General features: G+C 42.2%; 1 protein-coding gene across 1 annotated transcript; it reads left to right on the forward strand.

Moving 5' to 3' along the window:
• Nucleotides 1–537: 537 nt before the first annotated feature.
• Nucleotides 538–14,584, forward strand: LOC134395537 (vomeronasal type-2 receptor 26-like). The gene is made up of 5 exons (XM_063121701.1): nt 538–819; nt 9,338–10,135; nt 11,574–11,801; nt 12,493–12,619; nt 13,674–14,584. The coding sequence occupies exons 1-5, from the start codon at nt 538–540 to the stop codon at nt 14,582–14,584; spliced, it is 2,346 nt and encodes a 781-aa protein (XP_062977771.1).
• The last annotated feature ends 360 nt before the right edge of the window (nt 14,585–14,944 follow it).

Consider the following 14,944-nt stretch of genomic DNA (forward strand, 5'->3'; position numbering starts at 1 on the left):
TAGATTAAGGGGAAATTAAGACGCTGGGAAGGAGCATCAATGCGGCTGTGCCCCAGCTCATGCCGCCGGGTGCAATTTTATCGAAGTCGTATAGACGAGGGCCTTGTTGCAGGCGGTTCTCCATTAGGCACAACCAATAATGTTGGGATCAGATCTGATGCTTTATGCTCTCAGATTGATTTAGCATGACGGCTAAACCAAACATGACACAAAATGTGTTTTTCCATTTAATGGGTTCATTTTAAAAAAACCAGACAAACGGATGCTGGGAAGTGTCGACAATCAGGCTCAAAACTCCTTGCATTGGAGAGGGGAGGGGGAATTGAGCCCTTTTCCTTCCTGCCATGGTGTTGACAAACGTTGTTGCCCTAACCCTGCGATTTGCATTGGGAAGAAAATTCCCATTCGCATCAGTTGAATGGGAGTATGGTTCTAAGAGATTTCTTCTTTACTAAGCGTTGCAGGAATTGCTTTCTGTTTTTATGGAATGAAGGATAAAAATCTGATGGCATCTGTTTTTGTTGCAGTGTAAAAAGTATGAGCCAGTGGCACATCCTTCCCTTCTTGTTTGCCATTCATGAGATCAACCAGAATCCGAGGCTCTTGCCCAATATCACCCTGGGCTACAACATCTATGAGAACTATTTCAACCCAAGAATGACTTATGAGGCCTTGGTAGACCTGATGTCTCTTGGGCAGCAGCATGTTCCAAACTACAGATGTGGAGGACAGAATAAGCTCTTGGCGGTCCTTGAAGGGGCCAACTTTGAACTCTCCAACCAGATTTCAACCATGCTGGGCATCTACAAAATCCCACAGGTAGGAATGGGGTGGGTGGGGGATGTAGACTGAGTCTGCTGCCACTTTGCAATCTTTCCAGAAGAGTCCAGAAGGTGGCCCTGGGGTGGACATCACCAAGTAAGGCCAGAGAAAGGCAGCACTTCTCAAAAGAGCTGAATATGGTTTGAGAGAGGTTTAACTTTCTCTAGAATAAACGGGTTCTCCTGTCAGCTCTGCATGGGGATTTTTGTGATTTTGGGGATGACATAGCTTTTGATATTGAATTAAATCCAGACCAAGTGAATCGCACCTGAGTCCCATTGTAACCGTGACTTTACTTTTCAACGGCAATCCAACCTATAATGTACTAATGTACTAAGATTAATGTAAACCATCCAGGGTGGGATATAAAAATTTCAAATATAAGTAGACTGCTTTTAACTGCTTTTATTGCTGTTCAGTTATGTATTGTTTTAACTTAGATCATAGTTTAATTTGTTTTTAACTGTGTATATTTATTATTTTATACTGTATGTTTTTATCTGTACGCCGCTCTGAGATCTTAATGATAGAGGACGGGATATAAATGTGTTTTTTAAAAAAATATTTTTATTTTCTACAATACTTAAACATACCGCATACAATTAAAGAAAACAACATACTACATAAATGTTGAATAAATGTTGAATACATAATATCATGTCTACATAACATAATCAAACTTAACATATAAGTGCTCCCCCCACCTCGGGATCTCATTCCTGATTCCAAAATCTCATACTTTCTTCTGCTGGCGGTTTCCCACTTCCCTTAGAAAATACAAATATTAGGAACTGTTTCCAAATTCCTTCAAAATCATTTGTTTTAGCTATACCTCTTCTCAATTTAATATTACAAGTCAATTTATCATTAATAGCTATATCCCAAACTTCTTTATACCGTTCTTCAATACAATAATCCCCTTAAGTCATCCAGTTCCTAGCTACAATCAATCGTGCCGCAGTCAGCAAATTCGATATCAATTCCTTAGTTTCTTTTTTACATTTTAAATCTTCAAATAGTGACAGTAATGCAACTTTTGGTGTTCGTTCTATCTTCATTCCCCCTATTTCTTCAATCTCCAAAAACAGCATCTTCCACAATCTTTGTACATATTTGCATTCCCACCACATATGTAAATATGTTCCTTTCCCCCCACAACCTCTCCAACAATTTGCTGAGTGCTGATTATTTATGTTATTCAATCTAACCGGGGTTAGGTACCACCTCCATATAATTTTAAAGTAATTCTCTTTTATTCTCACTGATATATTTCTCAACACTCTTTGTTTCCAAAGTCCCTCCCAGCTCTGTTGTCCTATTTGTACATTCAAGTCTGTCTCCCAAACCATTTTACCTGAACTATCCCTCAACCCTTTCTCCAACAGTATTCTATAAATTTCACTCATTAATCCTTTTGACACTGTTCTTTTTCCCTTATCATTTTCTTTCTTAACTATTAATTCCTCAAACTTCGTCAATTCTCTACAATCTCCATTTTCTCTTACCCACTTTTTAGTCCACTGTTCTAATTGCCAATAATTTAACCAAGTTAATTTTTTTATCTTTTAAAACCTCTTCCAAATCCTCTCTTGTATTCATTTCTCTTAACCATTCCCTTAATTTCATTTTATTTTTTTCTATTAAGACTTTACTTAATCTACTCTTTAATTCCTCCGGGAAATTCTTTAACATTATTACCGGTGATAGAGGTGAGTTGCTCAGAGCAACTCACCTTTATATTTACTCCAAATTTCCCAGTGAAACCTCAAGAGCGGGTTACCTATACTTTCCACCCATTTTTCCTCCCTTCCCTAAAAAATACATTTTCCAAATTAATCTCTATATTACTTGTAGTTTTATCATCCATCCAATCTAATTCTCCTATTCCTATAATTGCCTCCACAATATGTCTTAGCCTATTAGCTACGTAATATAGTTTAATATTTGGAAGACCCAATCCTCCCTTTTTTTGACTTAAATACCATTTATTCTTATTTACCCTCGCTTTCTAATCTCCATTACAATAATTATTTATGATATTTTGCCAACTTTTTATCTCTAATTCTGAAATTTTTATTGGTGACATCCTAAACACAAAATTAATCTTTGCTAAAATCTTCATTTTTATTAATGCTATTCTTCCAAACCAGGATAAAGTTAATCTTTTATATTTTTCCAATTTTACTAAAATCTCTTTTTTTAAACTATTTAAATTCTCTTTCTCTAAACTCTCTAAATTCTGTGTAATTTTAATTCCCAAATATCTAATCTGTTCCTTAACTCTCATTTCTCTTCCCTTTTCTTCCCAATCCTTCTCTTCCTTTTTAGTATAATTAAATAACGTCATCTCTGATTTGGACCAATTTATTCTTAACCCAGTAATATCCTCAAATTCTCTCAATTGTTGTTTAATTCTTGCCATCTTTCCTATAGGATTTTTAATACTTAGCAAGGTATCATCTGCAAACATATTCAATTTTATTTTTTTAATACTACCTATTCCTTCTATCTCCCCATCATCTCTTATTGCATTCGCCAATAATTCCATTACCATTACAAACAGGACCGGCGAGAGTGGACATCCTTGTCTTGTCCCTCTGGCTAGTCGTATCTTATCCGTAACTCCGTCATTCACTACCACTACGGCTGTATTTTGAGAGTACAACTGTTCTATTATAGCTTTAAATTTATTTCCAAATCCCATTTTATTTAGAACCATCTTTAAAGCTTGCCAGCTCACACAATCAAAAGCCTTGAAAATATCCAATGCCAAAATTCCCGCTTTGATCTTAGCCTTTTTTATCACCTGTATTGCATTTAAAACTCTTCCCACTAAGTTATGCATTTGTCTACCTGCTACAAATCCACATTGATCTTCCCCTATATATTCACCTATAAATTTATTCAACCGCCTTGCTAAAATAGTTGAAAATTTTTTAGCATCTTGATTTATTAATGAAATAGGTCTATATGAATCAGGGACAGTCAAATCTTTATCTGGTTTTGGTATTAAAATTATTAATGAATGTTCCCATGATTCTGATGTCCTTTCTCCTTCCAATATGGAATTGTACAGCTTCAATAATTTCGGTACTAAGAAGGTTTTAAAAACCTTATAATATTCCGATCCTAAACCATCTACCCTAGGTGATTTACCCACTTTCAAATTCTCAATTACTTCTTCAATTTCTCTTTGAGTTATTACCTTCTCCATTAACTCTTTATGTTCTATTTTTATTCGCTTCTTTATATACTTTTCTATATAGGCTTCCAACTTCTTTTTTTGAATATCCTTTCCCTTATATAATTCTTGATAGAATTCTTGAAATTTTTTTATTTTACCCTTCATTATATGACAATAGTTCCCTTGTTTATCTTTCAATATTCCTATCCCATTCCTGGCTTTCTCCTTTTGTGTGAGTCTGGCAAGCAATCTAGAATTTCTATTGCTATTTTCAAAATACTCCCTTTTCATATAAATTTAATTTTTCTGAACTTCCTCTAAATTTAAATTTTCTAATTGTTTTTTCTTTGCTTGTATTTCTATTAATTTATGTTTATTTTTAAATTGCCAATAATCTTTCTCCAATTTTTTAATCTCTTCCTCCAACTTTTCCTGATCTACAAATTGTTGCCTCCTTAAATTACATTTCTCTAATACATATCCCTCTTGCTACTGCCTTCATGGTATCCCAAACAACTGCCCTTGTCGTTCCTCCCTTCTCATTAATTTCCCAAGTCTCTGACAGTTCCCTTTGCATTTTTTCTACCACTTCATTATACTTCAAAATTTTTGTATTTAATTTCCACCTAAACGCTTCTTTATAATTCTTTCTAACTGTAAACTCTAAACTTAACAATGCGTGATCTTATACCTTTATTACCCCCGTTTCCATTTTACATACCTTAGTTGCAAACTCTTTTGAAACAAATATATAATCTATCCTAGAGTATGTATGATGAACTGAAGGGTAGTAAGAAAAGCCAGGGTTCGCCCCACTAAGTAAACGCCAACAATCCACATAATCTTTTTCTTTTACTAGTTTATTCAATATACTAATGTTATTTCTCTTTTCCGCATTAGTGGGGTTTGACCTGTCCAATCTATTATCCATTACCATATTAAAGTCCCCAGCTAAAATAACATACCCCTCCTTAAACTCCTCTATTTCTTTAAATAATTCCATATAAAACTCTCTATGTCTCTCATTGGGGGCATAAACATTAACTAATGTATATGCTTCACTTTCAATTTGTTCCTTTATCATAAGATATCTACCGTTATCATCCTTTTTTATAGTTTCTAATGTAAATCCACTTTTTAAAAAAATCAAAATAGCTACTCCATTTTTTGTTGTTGTCCCCAGTGACTTTTCATAATAAACTGACCATTTTGTACGTATTTTGTTTATTCCATCGAACCCTTGGTGAGTTTCTTGCAACATAATGATATCAGATCTTTCTCTATTTAACATTTGTTCAATTCTCCTCCTTTTCACGACTGCCCCCAGACCTTTAACACTGAGCGTTGATACTTTAATTTTCTTATCCATATTTAATCTTTTGATACTCCTTCCGATCCCGTGTGCTCTGCAACTCATAAACACATACAGCAAAACACAAAAACCCTAAACCCCTTCAAATCCCTCCCTCCCTCCCTATTAACCCCCCCTGCCCCCATCCCACCCCCACCTCTTCCCCCCCCAGATCCCCGTAAGTCTACCACTCCGGCCATTTTCTACCTTAAGGGAGGGGGAGGCAGTGCTCCGCCTCAGCGGCAAGACCTCTATATTTAACAACTTTTATGTATTATTATCTCATAAACCATTTATCAAATTATTGCGTCCCAGACGCCCCAGCTTCAGCTCCATTCCCAACTTCAGCTTCCAGACTTGCAACCTTAAACAAACCAAACTCTTCAGCAACTCCTTGCCCTGATCCAAAGAGGTTACTCTGTACTGCCTCCCACCATGTGCAAACCTTAAAAAAACAGGGTAACCCCAAGCATACTTTATTGCATTCTTTGTTAACGTTTCAGTTATTTGCTTAACGCTGCATCTCCATTGGAGTGTTTGCTGACAAAGATCATTGCAGATTTGCACTGCTCTGCCTTTATATTTTATCATAGCCATAGACCTCAATTTCTTCATAATTTGCTCTTTTTTGTAATAACTGCCAAATTTCACTAGGATGTCTTTGATTGCTCCTGTGTAGTTTGCTCCTCCCACCCTATGAATCCTTTCCAGGTCACAGTCTTTTAATTCCAGATCAGGCATCATGTCTTTAAACCACTTCAAAATTATTTTTCTCAAATCCTCTCCTGGTTCTTCAATAAAGTTTTTAATTCGTAGATTACATCTTCGATCTTGATCCTGTAAATGGATCAACTTTAATTCTTGATCCTGGGACTTCACATCACAGCTTTTTTCAAAGACATCCTGCCTTTTCTCCAATGATTTTACTTCAACTTCTAACATCTTTATAGCTCTGTCATTCTGGGCAATCTTGTCAGCCAGCATCCCCATGCGCTTATCTGCCTTCTTGGAATGTTCATCCATCTTTTTAATCAGAGTTGCGTTGCTATCCAATATCAAGCTCTTAAGTTCCTACATAGAAGTTGGCGCCACGCCAGCTTTCTCCACCATCTTGTCAGTCCTGTTTTTGCTCTCATTCCCACTCCCACTCCCACTACTTCATGTAACTTCTTCTGTGGGCACCTTTTCAAGACGGGCAAGAAACAAAGCCCTATGAAGAGAGACTGAAAGAACTGGGCATGTTTAGCCTGGAGAAGAGAAGATTGAGGGGAGACATGATAGCACTCTTCAAATACTTAAAAGGTTGTCACACAGAGGAGGGCAAGGATCTCTTCTTGATCCTCCCAGAGTGCAGGACACGGAATAACGGGCTCAAGTTAAAGGAAGCCAGATTCCGGCTGGACATCAGGAAAAACTTCCTAACTGTTAGAGCAGTGCGACGGTGGAATCAGTTACCTAGGGAGGTTGTGGGCTCTCCCACACTAGAGGCCTTCAAGAGGCAGCTGGACAACCATCTGTCAGGGATGCTTTAGGGTGGATTCCTGCATTGAGCAGGGGGTTGGACTCGATGGCCTTGTAGGCCCCTTCCAACTCTGCTATTCTATGATTCTATGATTATTAGAGGGGCGTATTCGCTACCAAGTAGCTTTTCCAGGAGGGTTTTTTTTTAACGTTCGGCATAGATCTATTTATAACTATTGCTTAATGTCCCGAATAACAATCAACACCGTCTCTCTTTCCATGCATATAAAGCACTTTCCTCTTTCGATGCTTTCTGATGGGTGAATTTATTGCCAATTATTCGTTCTTCCCAGATAAGGAGTATATTTCACAGTAATTTGTCAGACCAGGCGATGGAAGAGCTCCAATAATAACACTCTACTTTCAATTTCGTTCTTCCGCTCTCCGCTCCACCCGACTAATTTACAAGCCTGAGCACTGGGCTAATTTCCTCACTCCTTATACTGATTATGGTTCCAAAGATAACATTTTCACACACAGTTAAAAGTCATAGTCATTTCCATTAATTTTCAATAAAGACCCATGCCTTTTTAAATGAGATAATTGAGTTCTCAGATCTCCCATAAGGGGGCCTCTCAAAAAGAAGTCTTACCCTCTCATGGTGTCCAGCTCCGCCCCGGATATAAATGTTTTAAATAAATAAATAAAATAAATAGACATAAACAAGAACTGAGTGCATGTATTATTACCAGAGATCTCTATTTTCAAATTGCAGTCAACTATTCTCTCGAATGACAGCAACCTGTTGGAGTGGGTTCTCCATTCTGCACATTCGATTTATCATGGCATATGTTTTTGTGGATCATAGAGGCCACTTTAAGTTAGCTTTGGAAGATAAAATCTTGTCTACATAACGCAGTTATCCAATACAGTAGTTCAGATAGAAAGGACGGATGGGATGGGTCTGCTGTGGGGAAGGAATACAAAGGGGATTTTTAAAAACAGTTTTGAGAACTGTGGAGGCCCAGGACACACTCCATATAGAGTTGTCAAAACTGTTATAAGGCACTTTAAAGCACTTTAAAGCAGTAGTGTAGATCTGGCCTGACTTACAAGGTGAGAGAAATAAACCTTCAAAGTATTTTTAAATGCAGGAAGGTTTATTATTTTACAGTATCTAAGTGGCAATTGATATTTTATTGGTATTTACTGATATTTTAGATTAATAAACAACTGAGGGCCTTGCTAGACCTACCTGATAATAGTGTGGGAGGAGGGGTCAGGCCGCGCTAGAAGTAGACCCCGTCCACACGTGACAGGGCCGAGGGAAGCCCCGTCGCATCCGCCATATTTTTTTGCCTTAAAGGGCCATGTGCGCAGGAGCGCACCAACGAAACAGTAAGTGTTTTTTTTAAAAAAATAAAGGGTTCCCCACTACCCCTGTCCCTGATTTACCCCCCACAATGCCTGATGCCCCCCGCCTGCTTGCTCGCCCGTCCTCCCCCCGCTCACGATGCCCGTCCCCCGCTCGCCATGCCTGTCCCCGCTTGCCATGCCCGTCCCTGTCCACCATGCCTGTCCCCGTTCTTCTCCCTGTCCGCCATCCGCTGTCCCTGTCCGCCTTGCCTGTCCCCATTCTTCTTTCCCCCCTGTGCACCATGCCCTGTTCCCGTCTGCCATGCCCGACCCTGTTCTTCCCCCCTGTCCCCATCCGCCATGCCCATCCCTGTTCTTCTTTTCCCCCTGTCCACCATGCCCTGTCCCTGTCTGCCATGCCCGTTCCTGTTCTTCCCCCGTCCGCCATGCCCTGTCCCCGTCCGCCATGCCCATCCCTGTTCTTCTTTCCCCCCTGTCCACCATGCCCTGTCCCCATCTGCCATGCCCGTCCCTGTTCTTCCCCCGTCCACCATGCCCCGTCCCCGTCTGCCATGCCCGTCCCCGTTCTCCTTCCCCCCATCCGCCTTGCCCTGTCCCCGTCCGCCATGCCCATCCCCATTCTTCTTCCCCCCATCCGCCATGCCCTGTCCCCGTCCGCCATGCCCGTTCCCGTTCTTCTCCCCCCTGTCTGCCAAGCCCTGTCCCCGTTCTTCACACGGTCCGCCATGCCCATCCCCATTCTTCTGCTGGGTCCGCTCTTTCCCCCAGCCCCAATCTCCCCCACCCGTGATTTCCGCCACGGCCTGATGGGCACAGCGCTCCTATGGAATGCTGTGCCCAGTGTGTGGCTTCTCCCAGCTTCTCGCGAGTAAGCGAGCAGCCGGGAAAAGCCACGGGAGTTGCTAGGCTTTCCACTGCCCCGGCCTCAGCCCGGGGCTGCGGAAAAGCCGGGCCATAAGCGGATCCGCTTATCCCGGGTCAAGGGAGGACTTAGCCTGGCCTGACCCCAGGATCCCCTGTGCGTCATCTGGATGCACAGCAGGGAGCCCGGGCCTCACACCGGGCTAAGTCCTTGTCTAGCAACGGCCTGAGTGTTGTCCTTAAAAGCAAGTCAAACACTTATCTCTTTCACTTTTTAATAGGTCAGTTATGGTTTTGTTAGTCAAATCCCTAAGGACAAACATCAGTTTCCTTTTATCTACCGGATGGTCCCAAAATCAGAACCGCATTACCTGGGGATTGTTAAACTGCTCCGGCATTTCAGATGGACGTGGATTGGTCTCATTGCTCCAGAGAATGACAGTGGAGAAAGATTCATGAGCACCTTCATGCCAGTGGTCATAAACAATGGTATTTGCATTGCCTATTCCAAAAGTATCCCAGCGACAGTGAAATGGGAAAGACATTTCAACCTGATATTATATTTGCTGGACACTCAAGTTAATGTAGTTGTTTGTCAAGTGGACACCAATGCCATCTTAATTCTAGCACTATTCATGCAAAATATTGAAAAGATCAAAAATTCAACTGTAGGAAAAGTATGTATTACAACAACTTTGCAGGACCTCAGCTTGAGAATGTTTTACAAGATGATTGATCTCCAGCACACCCATGTTTCTTTGTCCTTCTTAATCAAGACGCACAAAAGGACACGACATGATAATTTTGGTGCACTTCTCTTGGCTATCCAGCAGTTTGAGACTAAAGCATTTCATTGTTTCTATTCAAGAGACATGTTGTCTGTGAAAGTCTGGGAAAGATGCAGAGAAAAAGAGAATTGGGACAACCTGCCCCAGGATGTGATTGAAAGTATCCTCTCTCAAGACACCTACAGTATTTACAATTCCATCCAGGCTGTGGCCTGGACCTTACATGCTGCGTACTCATCCCATTTGAACCGGATGGGGATGGTGGGTGGAGACCGGCTGGGTCTTCAAAGGGTACAGTATTCCTTCTCCTTCACAGAGAGTGCCTTTGTAAATCACCATTCATTATAGGTCTGTGCAGAGATTTCCTGATTTCTTCAGAGGCTGCGTTGGAGGTTCCAAATCAGCCCTGATCTGCCTGGAGCAGCTTATGTCCCAGTGCGACTCACTTTGGTTCCTGAGCTGAAGTGAGATCCAGACATCTGAAGCGGGTCAGATGTTGTGTGTTCCCAGCTATGAGGCCGACCAGGAATCCACTGGATTCCATGTTTGCCTTCCTCCTCACTCATCCTCCTGCTCCTCATTCCCCCCTCTGTGCTTGCTTCCTGATCTGAGAGAGCCTTTGCTTCTCCCCTCCCATGGACTTATCTGACCCATCTGGAAGCCGCCTGTCTTCAATGAGAGCTGCCATTTTTAAGGAAGATGGCAGGTCGTCCATTTCCTAGATCTAATTTCAAACTACAGCAGCTGGAAAGGGCCATTTCCAGAAGCTCCTCAGGCCTGGTCCCCTCCACTGCAGCCCAATCCAGATATAGACAGAGGAGGGCCCAACTGGCCTGCATAGGTACAGGATCCAAATTTGGATGCGAGGCAGTGCACAGACCTAATTAATGGCTTTGTTCTAGGCAGAGGCATCAGGAGGCGCAGATGTGGCAGAGTTGCGGGGGTCTATGAGGTGCCCAAATGAGCAATCCAGGTTTGAGTTGCCCAGCAGAATGGGGCAAGGCAGCTGGGACAGTATGAGGATGCTTTCGGTCCTCCCCTCAACAACCTGATTACCTCAGCTAGCTGGTGTGGTCTGAGATGGGTTCGTATTGCAGTCTCCTAAATGGATTGGGTTGGGTCACTTCAACATTTTGAACAGGACGTCATGGCCTTGGTGGACTGTCCCAAATGATATCAGGCTTACTTACATAGCAGGAGGACACACTCAGGTTCTACTTTTTTTGCCCTGGATGGGATGATGATAATCTAGGGACGGAGGTACGGAATGCAGTTGGTCAGTCATTGATAAATCTCTGCCTTGTTGGGTTTATTAACTAACCCCACTTTTCCTAATAATAGGACCAGCCCCTGGTGTCAGAACTTTCTTAGGATGCCAAACAAGGCTTATAGAACATTTTTATTACCTCCCCAAAATGGCAAAACAGAAAAAGGAAATTTAGAAAGGGATCTCAGGTGCATTGTAAACATAAATAATGAAAACAAAATTCATAGCCACTATGAGCTTGGAAGAACTGGTTGTGATGAGACCTCCTAATGAGTCAGGCTGAGATGTAGAATGGGATTTCCTGTTTCCTAAATGCACGTGCTTTTCTGTGACAGGGTTGGGTAGCATGTGTTCCTTGAGATGTCGTAGGACTGTAACTCCCATCATCCCTCACCCTTGGTTATCCTGGCTAGAGCTGATGGGACTTGCAGTATAACAACTTCTTCCCCCCCTCTATTCTAGCTTCACCCTTTCCTGAGAAACTTTCAGCTTTATAATACTTCCATGGACGGAGCTTATTTGGATGAAAATGGAGATCTGGCAGCCAACTTTGATATCATGAACTGGGTGATGTTTCCCAACAAGTCCACTGCTGGAGTGAATGTTGGCAGTATAGAGAGACTGTCCTCCTCTGAGATAAAGTTCACCATTGATCAGAATGCCATTACGTGGCCCAGAACATTTAACCAGGTAGGGGAAACCACTCGTTTCCTTGTTCCCTTTCCTATCTAGCCATCACTGAGAGCGCCATCAGATGAGCATTTTATTGAACATTCGTTACTGGGCACTCACAGGTTTTCGCGAGTCTCCTCTTGCAATGTTTGCCTCCCGCCCCTTCTAGCCTTCTTCATGCCGCAAAACAGCAACAACGTAGCTGTAAGGGCTCATATGCCAGTGGTGGGCGGGGCTGAAGTCAAAGGAAGTGGGGACAAGACACAAAACATACCAGCATAGTGTAGACTAAAGCTCTTCCTGCCTTTAATTAATCCCAGGAGAAGGGGGGGAAACGCACAAAGGCTAGGACACCATTTAATAGACAACAGAGGTTGGCCAGTGGAAGACTGGACCCTCATGGTGGCATGTATAAACCATTTGCCCCTATGGTAAGCAGCTTCCTGTAATATGCCCTCTTTTGTAACTTGTCACACTAGGCAAGGCTCCTGCAGCTTTAACTGTTGTGATGAAGACGGTGTTTCACCAGGTGCTGCATGCATACAAAGGGCACCTGCTGAATTTCCCTTCTCTGTACAACTGTTGAAGACACAGGAGCCCTGTCCTGCCTTCCATAGGGTCACTTCCATGATATAACTCATTTCCAGCAGTTAATAAAGCCCCCTTTCCGCAACGTTATGCTTGACGCACCTTCTCTTTATATGGTTAGACAGTCCCTTTTTCTAGATGTACTAGAAGTTGCCTGCCTGGACACGCCAAGACGATTAGGGAAGGAGAGCCCATCTGCTGCTACGATTGTGTCCCATGTCCCGAAGGAACCATCTCCTCCCAGGAAGGTAAGTGACTCCAGAGCGAGGAGCTGCCCTTGAGAAAGAGAACAAACACCCACTCGCACGTGGCTAGAGAGGGTTTTTTGTTTTGTTCTAAACTGAACTTGATTTCTTTGTTGCTTTGTGTATAGCTAATTATTAGTGTATTTGCTATTTAATTCCACAAATTGAGTGAAAATAACTTAGTGGGCTACCATATGAGAATGCAACATAGGCTGCCAACAATATCTTCTTCTAATGTCTGTTTTTAGGAAGAGGGAATTTCACAGGTGCTGCATGCATACAAATGACACTTGATGAAATTTCCCTTTTTTATATACAACTTTTAAGGATGCAGGAGCCCTGCCCTCCTTTTCATAGGGTCACCCTAGATTTAGTGGTATTTAGGGCAACCCCAAACAAGCAGAAACATTAGTTTCTGGAATGGACCAGGCTGGCAAAGCTCACATAAGGTTGCTCTGGAGAGCTGCCCTGTTGTAGATATGAGCCTTTTGCTCATTTCAGTTCTACAAGGGGTGGGCAGCACTTACAGAACGAAATCAGTGGGGCTTGCAGCTTGCAGAGTGGAAGCAGTGATGGAGCCAGTTCACAGATAGGCAATATCGAATGCTGCCCCGCATATCTTAATAAGCAAGGCATCCAGTCCTGCTTACTTCTGAGGCTTGTCCTGCAGAGACCTGCCCTGCTTACATGTGAGTAGACATGCAATTTTTTGATGTGCTGATGTATGAGTAGACATGTTGCTCTACTTTACTTCTGAGTAGAGATGCAGACAGCTTGGTAAGGGTGATGTTATTCGAGAACTGCTTATTTCTGATTAATCTTAATCAGTAATGATGACATTTTTGGCAAGCACATAGATGGAATGCAATTTCAATGGCTATTTATCAGCTTCCACGAGAAAAGTGCTTTTCCCAGTTTCAGAGACAGGGTGGGGCCTGCAGAAACCACAATGGGTCAGAGGAGCACTATACACCTTTTAGGGAATGCAGGAAACCACAGACTATGATTGGTGGAAAACAATTTACATAAATGCTGCTGCGGTTCTTGTTCTTGTCAGATGCAGACCATTGCACCAAGTGTCCGGATGACCAGCATCCAAACAAGGCCCGAGATCAATGTGTTCTGAAGCTTATCAGCTTCCTCTCCTATGAAGAAATTCTGGGAATCATCCTAGCTTTATTTGCCCTAATCTTGTCCCTAACCACTGGCCTACTTTTAGGAATCTTCATGAAATATCGAGAAACTCCAGTGGTCAAAGCCAACAACCGAGATCTCACCTACATACTCCTTGTCTCCCTCCTGCTATCCTTCTTGTCCTCCTTCTTATTCATTGGACGGCCCCAGAAGGTGACCTGCCTTCTCCAACAAACCACCTTCAGCATCATCTTCTCAGTTGCCGTCTCGTCCTTGTTGGCAAAAACTGTCATGGTGGTGGTGGCATTTATGGCCACAAAGCCAGGGAATAGGATGAGGAAATGGCTGGGGAAGAGTTTGGCCAACTCCATTGTAATTTCTTGTTCCAGTGTCCAAGTGGGCATCTGCATGATCTGGCTGGGAATCTTTCCCCCATTCCCAGATTCTGACATGCATTCCCAGCCTGGTCAGATCATCCTGCAATGTAACGAAGGGTCTGCAGTCATGTTTTATACTGCCCTTGGCTACATGGGCTTCCTGGCTGCCATCTGTTTCACGGTGGCCTTCCTAGCCAGGAAGCTGCCTGGAGCCTTCAATGAAGCCAAGCTGATCACCTTCAGCATGTTGGTCTTTTCCAGTGTTTGGGTGTCCTTTGTGCCGGCCTACCTGAGCACCAAAGGGAAATACATGGTAGCTGTGCAGGTCTTCTCTATCTTGGCTTCCAGTTTGGGTTTATTGGTTTGCATCTTCATCCCCAAAAGCTACATTATCATATTAAGGCGAGATCTAAATAGCAAAGAGCATTTAATGATGAAATCTAAAGATGGCATCTGATCTTTTAGTACATATTTTTTTTGGTCCAGCAAAAATACTAAAACCAATGTGGGAGTGAACTTCTTTTTTATACTACTTCAAATAATTTCTCTTCTCTCCATGTAAAAACAAAACAGACTTGTTTTAATCATGATGAATGAATAAGGAACCCAGGAAGGCTTCAGGTAGGGATGTTTGCACAAGTAAAACTTGTATTTGTCTAAGGGCTCATCCACACCAAGCAGATGTACATTGATGGTGCTATATAAATAAATAATAATAATAATAATAATAATATTCCACTATGAATTAGGGGTGTGCACGGACCCCCCGCTCCGCTTCACTTGCAGATCCGTGATTTTCGGAGCGGGCCACTTCGCC

Source organism: Elgaria multicarinata, chromosome 3, assembly GCF_023053635.1.
Source record: "Elgaria multicarinata webbii isolate HBS135686 ecotype San Diego chromosome 3, rElgMul1.1.pri, whole genome shotgun sequence".
NCBI classification, from domain to species: domain Eukaryota; kingdom Metazoa; phylum Chordata; class Lepidosauria; order Squamata; family Anguidae; genus Elgaria; species Elgaria multicarinata.